This window comes from Pseudophryne corroboree, chromosome 7 (genome assembly GCF_028390025.1).
Source record: "Pseudophryne corroboree isolate aPseCor3 chromosome 7, aPseCor3.hap2, whole genome shotgun sequence".
NCBI lineage: Eukaryota > Metazoa > Chordata > Amphibia > Anura > Myobatrachidae > Pseudophryne > Pseudophryne corroboree.
Window position 1 is genome coordinate 97479036 of NC_086450.1, and position 15554 is coordinate 97494589.

Genomic DNA, 15554 nt, shown 5'->3' on the forward strand with positions numbered 1-15554 from the left:
GGTTTGAACCACTCAAAACTGTGGAGTTGAAATACCTCACGTGGAAAGTGGTCATGTTGTTGGCGTTAGCTTCGGCAAGACGTGTTTCCGAATTGGCGGCTTTATCACATAAAAGCCCATACTTGGTTTTTCACGTGGATAGGGCAGAGTTGAGGACTCGCCCTCACTTTCTGCCAAAAGTGGTCTCATCTTTTCATGTGAACCAACCTATTGTCGTGCCTGTGGCTACACGGGACTTGGAGGATTCCGAGTCCTTGGATGTAGTCAGGGCTTTGAAGATTTATGCGACCAGAACGGCTAGAATCAGGAAGACTGAGGCCTTGTTCGTTCTGTATGCGGCCAACAAGGTTGGCTCTCCTGCTTCAAAGCAGACTATTGCTCGCTGGATCTGTAACACGATTCAGCAGGCGCATTCTACGGCAGGATTGCCGTTACCAAAATCGGCTAAGGCCCACTCCACTAGGAAAGTGGGCTCTTCTTGGGCGGCTGCCCGAGGGGTCTCGGCATTACAGTTGTGCCGAGCAGCTACTTGGTCGGGGACAAACACCTTTGCAAAGTTCTATAAGTTTGATACCCTGGTTGAGGAGGACCTCCTGTTTGCTCAATCGGTGCTGCAGAGTCATCCGCACTCTCCCGCCCGTTTGGGAGCTTTGGTATAATCCCCATGGTCCTTACGGAGTCCCAGCATCCTCAAGGACGTTAGAGAAAATAAGATTTTACTTACCGGTAAATCTATTTCTCGTAGTCCGTAGAGGATGCTGGGCGCCCGTCCCAAGTGCGGACTTTTTCTGCAAGACTTGTATATAGTTATTGCTTACATAAGGGTTATGTTATAGTTTTTCGGTTGAACCGTGGCTATGTTGTTGTTCATACTGTTAACTGGGTAAGTTTATCACAAGTTATGTGGTGTGATTGGTGTGGCTGGTATGGATCTCGCCCTTAGATTTACAAAAATCCTTCCTCGTACTGTCCATCTCCTCTGGGCACAGTTTCCCTAACTGAGGTCTGGAGGAGGGACATAGAGGGAGGAGCCAGTGCACACCCAGAGTCCAAAGCTTTCTTAAAGTGCCCTATCTCCTGCGGAGCCCGTCTATTCCCCATGGTCCTTACGGAGTCCCAGCATCCTCTACGGACTACGAGAAATAGATTTACCGGTAAGTAAAATCTTATTTTTTGTATTGCTCATTGACAATCTCAATAAAGTAAGAAATTGTGTGTAGATAATAACAATATTCTGCAGCCTCTCCCCATTTATTATTTTTTGGGGTTTTAAAAATAAAATTGTTTCAGCTTCTTACTGATAAAAATAAATAACTGATAACTGAAACGGATTTATAAAACCTATTACGGAATAACGTATCACTTTGTTTTAAAAAAACAAGAACTTTATTTCACACTTTATTTTACAAATATCCACAGGAATATTCACTGTATAGAGTTGTTTAACATTTCTAGTTAGTACAAAATGACTTGCAAACATAGGAGGCAACAAGAACCAATGCTAAACCAGGTGTGTTTTGCAGTAATTCCGGTTACTGTTTTAAAACTATCATATATCATCATCAGAATCAACTTTATTGGCAAGGTATACAAGCGTATACTAGGAATTTGTTTCCGCTGGCAGCTTTGAAAAACTGACATTTAGTGATCTACCCCCTATGGCAGACATGTCCAAACTGCGGCCCTCCAGCTGTTGAGAAACTACACATCCCAGCATGCCCTGACACAGCTTCAGCATTCTCTGACAGCAAAAATCTGTCAGGGCATGCTGGGATATGTAGTTTCACAACAGCTGGAGGGCCGCAGTTTGGACATGCCTGCTCTATGGGCTCATGGCATGGTTTAGCCTTGTACAGGATTGCCCCTTTAGAAAAAAACGTTCGTCCGGCATCCCACAGGGCCGCCGAATTTGGACTTCATTACATCCCGCTCTTAGTGTGTTTCATCTGACAATTGACGTCACCAATTGTCTTTTTAAATGTCAGTAACTATTCTGTACAGCAAGAGAAGGAGCAGCAATTATACGACATGGCCAAACTTGTACAAGCAGGGAGGTGTGTACAGATCTTTATGTTGAAGGAAATATAGAGAAATAATGTTTACATGTGTCTCAGAAGTATGACCCCCTGAAACAGTGGGTTATAGGGTCCTCCGGATCTCACACATACATGTTAAAAGAATTGAATAACTCTATGGGGGTAATTCAGAGTTGATCGCAGCAGCAAATTTGTTCGCAGTTGAACAAAACCACGGGGTAATTACAAGTTGATCGCAGCAGGATTTTTGTTAGCAATTGGGCAAAACCATGTGCACTGCAGGGGAGGCAGATATAACATGTGCAGAGAGAGTTAGAATTTGGGTGGGGTGTGTTCAATCTGCAATCTAATTTGCAGTGTAAAAATAAAGCAGCCAGTATTTACCATGCACAGAAATAAAATAACCCACCCAAATCTAACTCTCTCTGCACATGTTATATCTGCCTCCCCTGCAGTGCACATGGTTTTGCCCAATTGCTATCAAAAATCCTGCTGCGATCAACTTGGAATTACCCCCTATGTGCAGTGCAGGTGTGGCAGATATAACATGTGCAGAGAGAGTTAGATTTGGGTGGGCTATTTTGTTTCTGTGCAGGATAAATACTGGCTGCTTTATTTTTACACTGCAATTTAGATTTCAGTTTGAACACACCCCACCCAAATCTAACTCTCACACTCTAACATTTTATATCTGCCCCACCTGCAGTGCACATGGTTTTGCCCAACTGCTAACAAATTTGCTGCTGCGATCAACTCTGAATTAGGCCCTATGGGGGTAATTCCAAGTTGATCGCAGCAGGAATTTTGTTAGCAATTGGGCAAAACCATGTGCACTGCAGGGGGGGGGGGGGGGGCAGATATAACATGTGCAGAAAGAGTTAGATTTGGGTGGGTTATTTTATTTCTGTGCAGGGTAAATACTGGCTGCTTTATTTTTACACTGCAAATTAGATTGCAGATTGAACACTTGGAATGACCCCCTATGTCCAGTGTTTCCTCAGTGACTCACAAAGTAACAGTAAAATTAGACTATATATCTACATAGCTCTATGGCACCAGTTCAATGAGATATACTGTATGTCATCTCCAGAAAAGCTCCAATTCCTGATTTTCATTAAGAAAAATAAAATAATAAACATTTTTTGCTTCTTCTTTAGTGTGTAGTGTTTTTTTAATTTGTTTTTATACGACTATAAATCACTAAAACCTCAAAGTACTGTAGTGCATCTGTCAGCTACACAGAGTGGAGGAAGCCATTTTGAGAGCTGTGTATTGACATGACTGGGTCCCATCAATTCACAATATTCAAGTCCTTTGCGCTTATTAAGCCTATAAGGATGTCACTGCCAAAACTGTAGGAGCTTCTTTTTTTCTTTTTTTTAGAACCAACAGGATTAAAGTTCTTATAGTAGCTGTGTTTGAGTGATGCGCAATTAAGCTAAATCCTGCAGTAGCCGTTTCTTTCCCACTTCCTGTTTTCATTTTTCTCGCTTTCAATTGTCCCCTATTTTTAATCCCACCAAAATGCCACATCCATTTCCTACAAAATGGTATGGCCTCCAACTGTAGTACATGCACCTTCATCTTACAGTATATGCTTATCCTACATACAGTATCTCAGGAGCTTCACTAGGTCATCCATGACTAATAACTAATCTCAGAGGTACTTCTCCATTGTTGCGTAACTGCATTACACAAACTTCTAGTATCTCAGTTAATAACAAAGTACAGTAGTATTGAGTAACTAAAATCTGAGGAGCATGTCTAGAAGCATAGAAGCATAGTACTATAGCACTGTCTCCTACTACATAACAGCTGAGAACTCTTTCCTAAACCAAAGCTAAAATACACATTGCTTGTGGGTAAAATGACTTATGGGAATATATAAATATACATAAGTATGCGTGATCACACATTAATATAATTTGCAGTAGCATGTTCTATTTAGTTGAACTTACTGTTTTCAAATGACTTTTAAGCTCTTATAAGGCATTCAGGAATGAAGTGACAGTTACCTTCCCTCACGTAACTTTTATTTACTGTCATATTAATCATATTTTGCAGTCATAAACATTTTACATCCGTATGTATGTACATATTACAGTATGCTATTTCACATAGAAGCAGCAGTATCTATACATAATGTTCCTTTATATTTCCTGAGCAACATTAAAAACTATCAGCTCATAAATGAGGGGGCAGTAAAAACTGCAGTTCACATTACATGTACACATTGCTGATTTACTGTGTATATGGTGGTGTGCATGTAATATGAGGATTATAACAAAGAATAAGACATTTCTCTGTTAAACCAATGCATGTACAAAGGATGGGAATTAGATTCTCAGCGAAGTGCCAGGCTACGCACAGTACAGCACAGTTCCCCCACTTTCCCTACTTTTCCTTGCATCTCTACACGGTTAGAGGAAAAGTGAGTAAGGGTTATTTCACATGCTCCGGTTTTGACCGTCACGTCAAACTCCTGGACGGCTTTTTGCCGTGACTGGATTGTAGTGAATAGTTAAGGCTAGGGTGGCCAATCGCAGGATCGGCGGGGATCCCGGGATTTAGGCCAAAGATCGTCCGGGATTCAATCCTGAGGATTGCGGGATCAGGCAGCTCTTTAATACCGGGTAGCGTTGAGCAACCTCAGGAAGCTCAATGCTGCCCGGCTTCCTCCTACCCCTGCGCAGCGTGACCTCTGACTCTGAGGTCACGCTGTGCAGTCACCAGCCCGTCACCCACCACCTCCTCCCGACTCCCTCTGCAGTCACCAGCCTGTCACCCGCCGCCGAGTCTGAATGAAGATTCCCACCCTCCCGGCCCTGTAGTTTGGTGTTGGTGAGTTATGTCTGCGGGGCGGGTGGGGAGAGGCGGGGCAAGGCGCGGGGTACGGGCGGACATATAGTAAAAAAAGCCTATCCTGTGAATCCCGGGATTGGCCATTTTTCAATCCCGATACCTGGGATTGAAAAAATGGCCCGGGATTGGCCTGCCTAGTTAAGGCAGATGAGTTATTTAACACAGCACGGACACAGCCGGTCGCCGTATAGCAGCCGTATCTATCCACTGAAGAGGAGGCCTGCTGGCCCGTGGTTCTGCCGTCCATGAAAGCACTGGAATGTGTGTGTGAATGTGCTCTCTCATACACAACGCATTTTTGTGCCGCTGCTACTGCTGTTGCGCACAGCATTAAACAAAGCACAAAACCGTTGTGCGTGTAAGGCACTGCCGGACGGTAAGACACTGGACAAAGTTTGTCCGGCTTTTTGCCATCCGGTCAAAACCGAAGTGTGTGAAATTAGTCTAAAGATAAATCGCCACTGAGTGCCTTCACACCATTCTGGAGACACATTGCAGATAATTCAGTTTCCCTCATATAATCTAACTACTTAATATAGCTATTACTACTTAACCAAAGCAAAACAAGAATTATAACTGTATACAAACTACACATCACTAAATGTCAGCACATAGGGGGAGATGTATCAAACCCTGGAGCTAAAGTACCAACCAATCGGCTCCTGTCATTTTTCAAACACAGCCTGTAACATGGCAGTTAGGAGCTGATTGGTTAGTACTTTATCTCTTTCCTCTTTATTTCCCTTCAAGCTTTGTTACAGCTCCCTCATAATGTTCAGGTGAAACATATTCGCTGTAGTCTAGCACAGTGCATAGTGATGCTGAGTATTACTACTCACGTGTTAGCAACATAATGTGTCAGTAGCTTGCACTCTTTGGGATAGATTTTATAAAGATTCCAAATAAGGTAAAGTGCAGGTGTCCATAGTAACCAATCCTATACTATCATTTATTTAGCATAGTCTAGAAATGATAACTAGACTGGTTGCTAAGGGCAACACCATCAGTTTTCCTTTTTAGAATCTTTAGTAAATCTATGTAACCCTTAGTCCATAGAAATATAGGGGGGAATTCAAATGTTTGAAAGGTCAGTTGGGTGTCTGTTTTTTCCTAGCTAATAGACAGGGAAAAAACAGACACCCAACCGACTTTTCAAACATTTAAATCCCCCCCATAGAGTTTAAGGCAGAAAGATCCAGGGTTACCAAACATGTAGTGAATGGAGACACAGAGGCAACGTGTCCCACAATTAGAAATAACATTTTATATCTACACATCACAGTATTTACACATTTAGGACATGAATTGATAAACTGTGAAAACGCACCGAGAGCCCTCTGGCAGCTGGTAAATTAGGAATTCCATGGGTAAAAAGCAGGTCGATGTATTGACAGACAAGATACAAAACTGAGTGCTGCGTTATAATAGCGGTTTGTGCAGATAATAAAAACACAAACCAGTGACATTCCAGTGGAATTAATTGCCTACAGTGACCACTTTGATTAGTTGCACCCATCACCTCCCCCCACCCTCCCCCACTAAAAAAAAAAAAAAGCAAGTAATCTTTGGCCTTAAAGTTTACCAGCACCCTACAGATGGTGGAAGCTGAGTCTATATTCATGGGAGTGTAGACAGTCACCTCACTAACAAATGACATGGTGGACGTACAGAAATACAGCCAGCCTCAGTGATGTCACTGTACGGACAGGCCACACCCCCACGGATACTCTGCACCGTGTGTAGGCCACCTGTACACTTTAAGGTTAAATGTAAAAAGTAACAGGAAGTAATAAATACCCCACAGGTTAATCTATTTACAGAAATAACATTGAAACATGGTTGTTAGGTTATAAATCTGAAAACAATTGCAAATGTTACTATAATGTGTTGAATGACATATTGCACAATTTAAATTTGCAGCCTCAAACGCAAAAGGAATGTATATTTAACCCAGGTGTGTATTAGTTGTGCATAGTGTAATTAAGACTTAACGTTCTGCACTATGCAACAATTTGAAGTTTCCCCCTGCAATGAAGGGATTTAAAGGCACAACAAGTTAGGTACTATAATGGGCTGCATATAAGAGCCATTGGTGATGACTACTGTTTGTAAAGAAATGTATATATTGCATAGGACATATGACCAAACAATTTCACAAATGATCACATGCTAAGTTTGATAATGGCACAAAGAGATGTGTTTAAGGCAAATGGAATAGGGTCCTATAGTGACTGCAATCGCCATCTAAGAGACTTTAATGCACTAAAAGTAGATTGGCTGCTTTCTCCTTTATTGCATAATGACAGTAGATCAGCATTAAATAAAACTTAGCACCCCTTCCTGACATTTTGTGCCCCTATATGATGTTACCCATCACATATCGGGCACCTAATACTTTAATTCCATAATCTGGCACTGGCGAGCATCACTTTCACAGCTGGCCAAGAAGACAATTCACAATAAGCCTATGGTTTAGAACATACCCAATTCAACAACTGTGGTGCTCTTTCAATTAAAAGTAACCATTATAAAAAACAAATCCAATTATAAATATTCCTAGGAATAACTTTCATTTTCATTCCAATTGGTGACCCATTGCTTTTTATCACTGTTCTGCTTCAATTTGCCATCTTTGAACTGGCGTTCTTCTTTGGGAATTCGTACAGCATGGTATTGCGGGACACTGTCATCGTACCTGGAACGTTTAAAGAATCCGCACTGCAAGAGACACAGGCATTAGAGCATTATAGTGATATCATTCATGGTAACGGCAGGCAACTTCATAAGACTTTGGCAGAAAAGCACATTGCCAGGCCCAGCTGTTAAAAAGCAGCACAGATGCATCTTATAAGCTACATAATTCCAGTGTTTGGAATAGTTCTCACATTAGAATCCCTTGGGAAAAAGAAAAGCCATTGAAGAGAAGAAATGTGCACATACAATAAATAATAGGAAATCTTCTGAATGACGAAAGATGTTCTTCATGATTCTTTCTATTTTCTCTTTCTAAATTGCCATTAAACCTAGAATAAGTTTCCAAATGTTACCTGCCTTGTATACTAGTGCTTGGTGCAAATCGTATGCATAGCCACCAAAGGGCCTTATTCAGACCCTGTCGCAGACGGGCAAAAATCGCAAACAGACTATTTTCATCCATCTGCGCACGTTCTGCAGCCACAGTGCGCAATCAATCATTATGTGATCGCATCCCGAAAGATTGCGTTTGCATTACGATTGACAGGCGGCGGGCATCTGGGGGTGGCGATACGGCATTGAAGGGGGGGGGGGTGCACCAGGAAACGCAGGCATGTCATTACGTCACCTGTTTTCCCTGCTATGGTAAAACATGGCGGCGGTGTGCCTGTCTGGAGGGGTCACCCTCTATTTGAGGTTTTGCGATGCGTTTGCAATTGAATTGCACTGGCATTGCGAGGTGGAGCCACACCTGCTGGGTGGCCCCAGCATGAGATTTTAGTGGTAGTAGTTTTTGCTAAAATAGCAAAAACTACGGCCAACTCTGAATAACCCCCAAAAAGGCTGTTCAAGCCTGTTACAGCAACTTCTTGGTGCGACCTTCTAAGATGATTAGTGCACTGTCACAAAGAGTTTGGTGAGTGGTCACACCATGTTTGGGTCATGGTTGTGCATCTTTAGGTGTATAACTTGTTTGTGAATAGGGCTATGTTGCCTTTCACCCCACCTACAAATCAAAACCGGCATTGCTGCTTGCACTATTGGCAAGTGACTGCAGTGCCTGGTCACTGTCCCTCTCCACACAGATGCTGGGGAATGTGGGAAAAGGGGGGGTATGGTTTGCTAGGCAGGACACCACCTTTTCTCCCAAGTACACGCCCACATGGCACTGGCCAACACCCATGCAGCACTGTATGCACCCACACAGCACTGGTACAGCTCCTCCCCTCCGCAGTATAGGCCCTCAAACATTTTCTCCCCCAGGCCGAGGTGGCCCTGACACTGGGAAACACTGTCGGACATGCATGAATGCCTTTTCACCTTTTTTTTGTGTGAAAAGGCATTGGCAAAAAATGCGTAAAAACGACCCACGTTTTCGCTGGCGCAGGTGAGAAAACATGTGGATTTGCCGATTCACATGTTTTCCGCTCCTGCTGAATTTTTCACCTTGGCAAAAAAATTAGCCAACTAGTGAATAGAGCGAATCCCCATTCATCCTAAAAATTGTGAAAACTCCAGTTTTTTCACCTAGGCGGAAAAATGGACCTAATTGAATACCCCTCTAAGTGTCTTTAAAAGTTAGGTTAGCTTGTAGTTTTTGACTGAATGGCCAATCGTGTGTGGGGACTACAGCAGTTAAATTGTCTCACTTTATGACAGCTGTGAGATATCTGTTTTGGGCAACTGCACTTTGAGAGGCTCCTGTGAACCTGATCAGAGATTCCAAGTTGGCCAACTATGGGGTACATTTATTAAGGTGGTCGTTTTTTTTAAAACTGGTGATGTTGCTAATAGCAACCAATCAGATTCTACTTAACATTTATCTGGCTGCTTCTAAAAGATAATAGATAGAATCTGATTGGTTGCTATGGGCAACATCTCCACTTCTAAACAAAACCCTCCCACCTTAGTAAATTTACCCCTATGTATATAATTGGCAAATAATTTTCAAAGAAAGTGTCAGGTTCCTAGAATTTCTTTTAGAAAGGAAAGTGCCTATTTTATAAAATTTTACAGTTTACAATTTCGTTCTCTACATAATGGTGCCCATACACTTGTGCGATATTAGGTGCTATCCTTCGATCTCAACCGCATCTGTGAGAGAAATCGAAGGATTGTATGCACATTTAAGGTACCATGAGACGCGATGTGCGGGTACGCCGCTCGAATGTCACGTCTCATGATAGTATGTGCTGCACTTAATATTTCTCGCATCGCAGTGCGATCGCATGTGCCGATCACGTGATTACCATGCGATCTATCACATGATCTCATGGTAATCACTTTGGCAGTTCATGTGCAATTTCATCGCACCTGAACTGCCGATGCGATGACCCGCGATGTCGCGTCACGGGGCATCGCATAAGTGTATGGGTACCATAACATGCAATTGTCATTGTTAAGGGCCCTACACATTTGGCAATATCTTTGAAAGATATGAAAGATATCGTTCAAAAATTAACGATAAATCATTCTTATCTTTCAGTGTGTATGCAGCAACAATGCGTGCCCCCGTAATCGTTCATCGATAATCGTTTAAACATGCAAGCCATTTTGGACGATATCGATGTACGTAATGTCATACCATCCAAATCGGCCATAGACATCGTTCAGTGTGTATTCAAAAAAATCGTTCATCTTGCATATTGCACAAATCTTTCAGTGTGTAGGGCCCATAAGATTACAAGTATGCAACTCATCCTAAATGACGTATCTTACGGATACAGGTAAATCAGAATTTGATGTGCCTCCACAATCTTACATGTAAATGCCCCTGACCAAGTGACCGCAATTATACACACAACTTAAAATACGAGCGTGAGTTTTGTGTGCAGTATGACAATTTTTACGCAAGTCACATTTTTATGTCCAACTATAAGTCAGGCCCTGATTGTTTTAATTTTGTTTTTATGAATTCTGTAAAATTACCTATTAAAGATGAACATTTAAAAAGGCAAAAATGGTTAGAACTAAGCTTAGTGAACATGAATTGCACCAATAACTTATTAAACCATCTGAAGAGAACAAGTGGGGGTACTGCTCACATCCTATCATTGTACAGAATGTACTAAATCAGTGATGGGCAACAAGCGGGCCTGGGGCCACATGCTGTCCGCCCACCTGTCACTTGCAGCCCCAATATATGTCCTGCTTTGTTGTCATATTTGTTGTAGCTTGTATAAAAGGCTTACTGATTTGTTAATACCGATTGGTGTCTCTTTCATTGATTATTACGCAACCGTGATAAAAAGAAATGTACTGCCCTTTTGAAGGTTGGTGGGCCACCTAATGAGGCCCCTGTAGTGCAAAAGGTTGCCTGCCACTGAGATAAATGATAGCTAGAGCCTGGTTGCTATGGACAACAACTCTGCCTGACCTCTTAAGAAGGTTTGATCAATCTCCCTGTAGGCTTACATGGGGTGTGGATTATAGGGTCGACCACACTTAGGTCGACCACTGCTGGTCGACAGTAAGTAGGTCGACATGGTTTCTAGGTCGACATGGTCTCTAGGTCAACATGTACAAGGTCGACATGGTTTTTTTTTTTTTGGGGGGGGGGGTTTGGTGTAGATTTCTACGTAGAGTGACCGGGAACACCAATTAGTGCACCGTGTCCCCTTGCATGGCTCCCAAGCTTCACTCGCAGGTTACCGTTCCCAATTGTAGTCCACGTGGATCGTAAAGCATGAAAAAGTTCAATATTTTTTTAAAAAGTGAACAACTCAGGTTGACCTTCTGTCATGTTGACCTAGAACATGTCAACCTAGAGACCATGTGGACCTAGAAACCACGTGGACCTACTTACTGTCTACCAATAGTGGTCGACCTAGACATTGTTGACCTAAGTGTGGTCGATTTAGAGACCGGATACCGCTTACATGACCCTGCCCAGCTCCCAGTGAAAATTCTTGTTCACATATTAGAGACTACGTACAAATGTAGCCAGACTGGCCACAGGGCTGGTTGTTCCTCATCAGACCATGCAGCCAGATCTGACTATGTGACCATACTGAATAGTTCTTCATGAAACACTGGTGTATTGCTATCTGATGTTTTGGCATTGTAATTGCAAGTCTTTAGTATTCTGGATACAAATAACTGTTGTAAAAGCAGGTACTGAATGAGCAGGAAAGGTCACCCACAGATATGTATAAAGGTTATATTTATCATTCTTATTTCAAAATACATTCTAGACAGAAGTAGCATATAAGAGACAAGTCGGCCTGACTCTGAGTCACATGCGATGGCAATGTTCACCGAGTTGAGCTATTGTTTTGCTACTGACCGTGTGTGAAATGCCCTCATAACTTGTACGGTGCACACTACTGTGTGTATAGAACTGGTTGCGTACCCAGGGTCCGATTCAGACCTGATCACTTCTGTGCGTTTTTGCAGCAGTTTGCGATCAGATAGCCGTCACCCATAGAGAGTGAAAACCCGCCCTGTGCAAGGGTGTGAATGCATGCGTACGGCGTGCGAAAATTCCACCAGACAGCGGACAGCTGCAAATCCGTTCGCATCACACTCACCATCAAATCATTTTTCCAGTCTGTGCATAGCCCAAGACTTACTCCTACAGTGAGAAAACGCTCGGGAACGCCTGCGTCTTTCCTGACACTCCCTGAAAACGGGCAGTTACCACTCACAAACGTCCTCTTCCTGTCAATCACCTTGCGTACGCCCGTGTGGTGCATACGCATGCACAGTCATTCAATAATTGGCCGCTGTGCGATTTCGCACAACAGCGATCAGGTTCTGAATCGGGCCTTTAGTCACATTGGAGGCCACACTCTGATGGAGATTCTGCACCTAGCATGGGGCTGGTGGAAGTTTTGATGATGTATGCATCAAAAGACACTGAAAGTGGGCATCCCAGTTCTCGCACAGTCAGACACATGACTGTACATTAGGGAAAGGGTTGATTACTAGAAATAGCTAAAGTCACAGATGCAACTACAGATGCTAAAGTAATTGCAGCGTGTGCGAATCAGTCTCAAGTGTGTCCATCGGCATAGAAATACATTCTCGAGAAGTACAGTACAATTGGAATGGAAACGTGTTCTCAGACAGTACAGGACCATCATCATGAAAATGCATTACAGGTATCGGACAGTACAGTACCATCGTCATGGAAACGCATTATCGGACAGTACAGTACCATCCTCATGGAAACGCATTCTCAGGCAGTATAGTACCATCGTCATGGAAACACATTCTCAGGCAGTACAGTACCATCGTCATGGAAACACATTCCCTGGCAGTACAGTACCATTGTCATGGAAACACATTCTCAGGCAGTACAGTACCATCGTCACGGAAACACATTCTCAGGCAGTACAGTACCATCGTCATGGAAACACATTCTCAGGCAGTACAGTACCATCGTCATGGAAACGCATTCTCCGGCAGTACAGTACCATTGTCATGGAAACACATTCTCAGGCAGTACAGTACCATCGTCACGGAAACACATTCTCAGCCAGTACAGTACCATTGTCATGGAAAGACATTCTCAGTCTCTACAGTACTTTCAGAGATATAAACAATGACAGACTGTGGGACAGATGATAGTACTTTGTTTAAGTCTTATATGGTTAGGAGTTTTACATGCTCGAGTAGATGGTAAAAGATTAGATATGTGTGTCAAGATTAGTATCCCAGAAAAAAAGACAAAACAAGATAAAAGATGCAGAACCCAATGATTAATGATAGACCCCGCAGCAAAAGCGATTGTGGTGTTATTTTCTTTAGGAAATCTTGCAGCCAATCCAACACCCTCAAGCAGCGATTTAAACAACAATCAATTACCAAATCACAGAACGCTGATCAATACTATGCGTCAGGCGTCAGCCTCTCTTTATCAGATGGCTGAGCATGGATTTCAGCCTTGTGATATGTGGCATCAAACTGATCTTTCTTATTTCTCTTGAAGAAGCCACACTACAAAGAATCAAGGTAATTAGATACAATTTAAGATTTTTTTCTGATTTGTGGAGGGAAATTAACAGAAAAGCAAAATATCAGCAGTCACAGTGCATGAAAAAACTGATTATCTGTTACACCTACATTATACATATTACACACCTAAAGATTTATCCGTCCAATCTGTCTGGTGGGAACAAAAATCTGATCATGTATGGGAGCAAATGACAATCAACCTTTTGATCCCAAACGCTGGAAATTGAACAAAAATGATTGTTTGGATAAATTTGTTAAATCAAACAGACGTAAGGGCCCTACACATTGATCGATCCGCCGCCGAGCTGCCCAGCGGCGGATACGGCCGACGGGCGACCTGGCAGCGGGGGGGGCAGTGACGGGGGGAGTGAAGTTTCTTCACTCCCACCGTCACCCGGCTCCATAGAAGTGCAGGCAAATATGGACGAGATCGACCATATTGGCCTGCATGCACAGCCGACGGGGCACCAGCGATGAACGAGCGCGGGGCCGCGCATCGTTCATCGCTGGTGCCTCCACACTGAAAGATATGAACGGTATCTCGTTCATTAATGAATGAGATCGTTCATATCTTTGCGTATAATCGCCCAGTGTGTAGGGCCTATAAACCAATTTGTCTAAACGACCATTGTCTGCTTTCCAGTGTTTTGGAGCAAATGGTGTATTGTCAATTGCTTCCATATACTGTATTACCAGATATTTGTTCCCACCAGCCAGATTGGCTTAGGTGTGTACCCGGTTTAAGCAATAACCAGCCAAACAATTTACTACTGATAACACTCAAAGATGTTACCTTTTCCCAGGGAATTGATAAGCTACAATCAAATGAAAATTGGATTATCTGAAATACAGCTGCCTACACTATGGGGTCAATTCAACTAAGGCCATGTGCCACCGGGCATTGCAGCAATGATTGCTGCGCACATACTGTACAACGCTATTTGCAGTGCCTCTGATATCACAAGATTTCTTTTTCACACCTCTGAGGATAAATGCGATTAGCTGTTCCAAAACAGCACATCACGTACATCACCTGTAATTGAATCGCCCCCTTTGTATAGGAGGCTGGTGCACTTTAGAATACGGCTCAACATGTAACTAAAACTGAACAAGAAGAGATGCAGAAAACCACTGAGAATAAGGGTAGGTTTCCATCAGCTCTTTTTAATTATAGCCAATTAGAAGTGTAGTCAATCAATAGCTGGAAATGAGAGGATGTCTATACGACACTGAAACCGGTGAGCATTTGATGCAGGGGGCTTTAGAGTGATTGCATGAACAATTGTACATTCCCCTTAGAAAAAAAATCCAGAGAATGGGCACTGTTATCTTTCAGCCGAGCAATCTGCAAATTCTAGTGTTATAAAAGATTGACTTGTCAGGAAAATCCATTGTCTATAGTTGCACTGTACAGCGGATTCTCAGTGCATTGACTTCAGTTCTCATTACATGTAGGTTTTAACTTTAATTTCTAGATCGCTCAGCTTAAAGGGAACAATGATAAGATGAAAGAGTTGTTATGTTTGGGGTTACTGTAATGTATATATGATTACAGATACAATGGTATGGCAAATCAAGGGGGGGGGAAGGAAAAATGGGGTGTGGTGGTAATGTGGGTTAGAGTGGCAGGAACCTTGAGCCTTTTACCATATAGGAAACGGCCACTCATTCTTGACCTGCAAATATTTTATCCACTTTTTTGTTGTATTATGGTTAAAAAAAAGCAATTTATTGTCTTCATTCTAGAACCAAAGTTTGTGTTTTGCAGAAAGTTGCCACATTGTTAGAAGAGGGTATAAAATAAACACTGATACGGAAGTACATTGCCTGGCAGTAGGCTAAGAGATCAGTGATCACTATGACAACACATGCTTCCTATTAAAAATGTAGCAGGTGTTAAAATTCAATGCATTGTCCCTGCACATTGCACTTTTTTAAAGAGAATGGAAAATCCTTGTTGCATTGCAATATTTATGGGTGGAGGGCATGGCTGCAGATGGATTA

General features: G+C 42.5%; 1 protein-coding gene across 3 annotated transcripts in view; it reads right to left on the reverse strand.

The window, feature by feature from the left end:
* Nucleotides 1-6142: 6142 nt before the first annotated feature.
* ITGA6 (integrin subunit alpha 6) overlaps nucleotides 6143-15554 on the reverse strand; it is a 136489-nt gene continuing 127077 nt past the window's right edge. For 2 of the 3 annotated variants that reach the window (XM_063933461.1, XM_063933459.1), the window contains one exon: nucleotides 6143-7616. In XM_063933461.1, the coding sequence (XP_063789531.1) occupies nucleotides 7455-7616 (162 nt within the window). In that variant the 3' untranslated portion in view covers nucleotides 6143-7454. Of the gene's footprint in view, nucleotides 7617-13400; nucleotides 13533-15554 lie in introns of all 3 variants that reach the window. The other variant, XM_063933460.1, reaches the window with a different exon arrangement.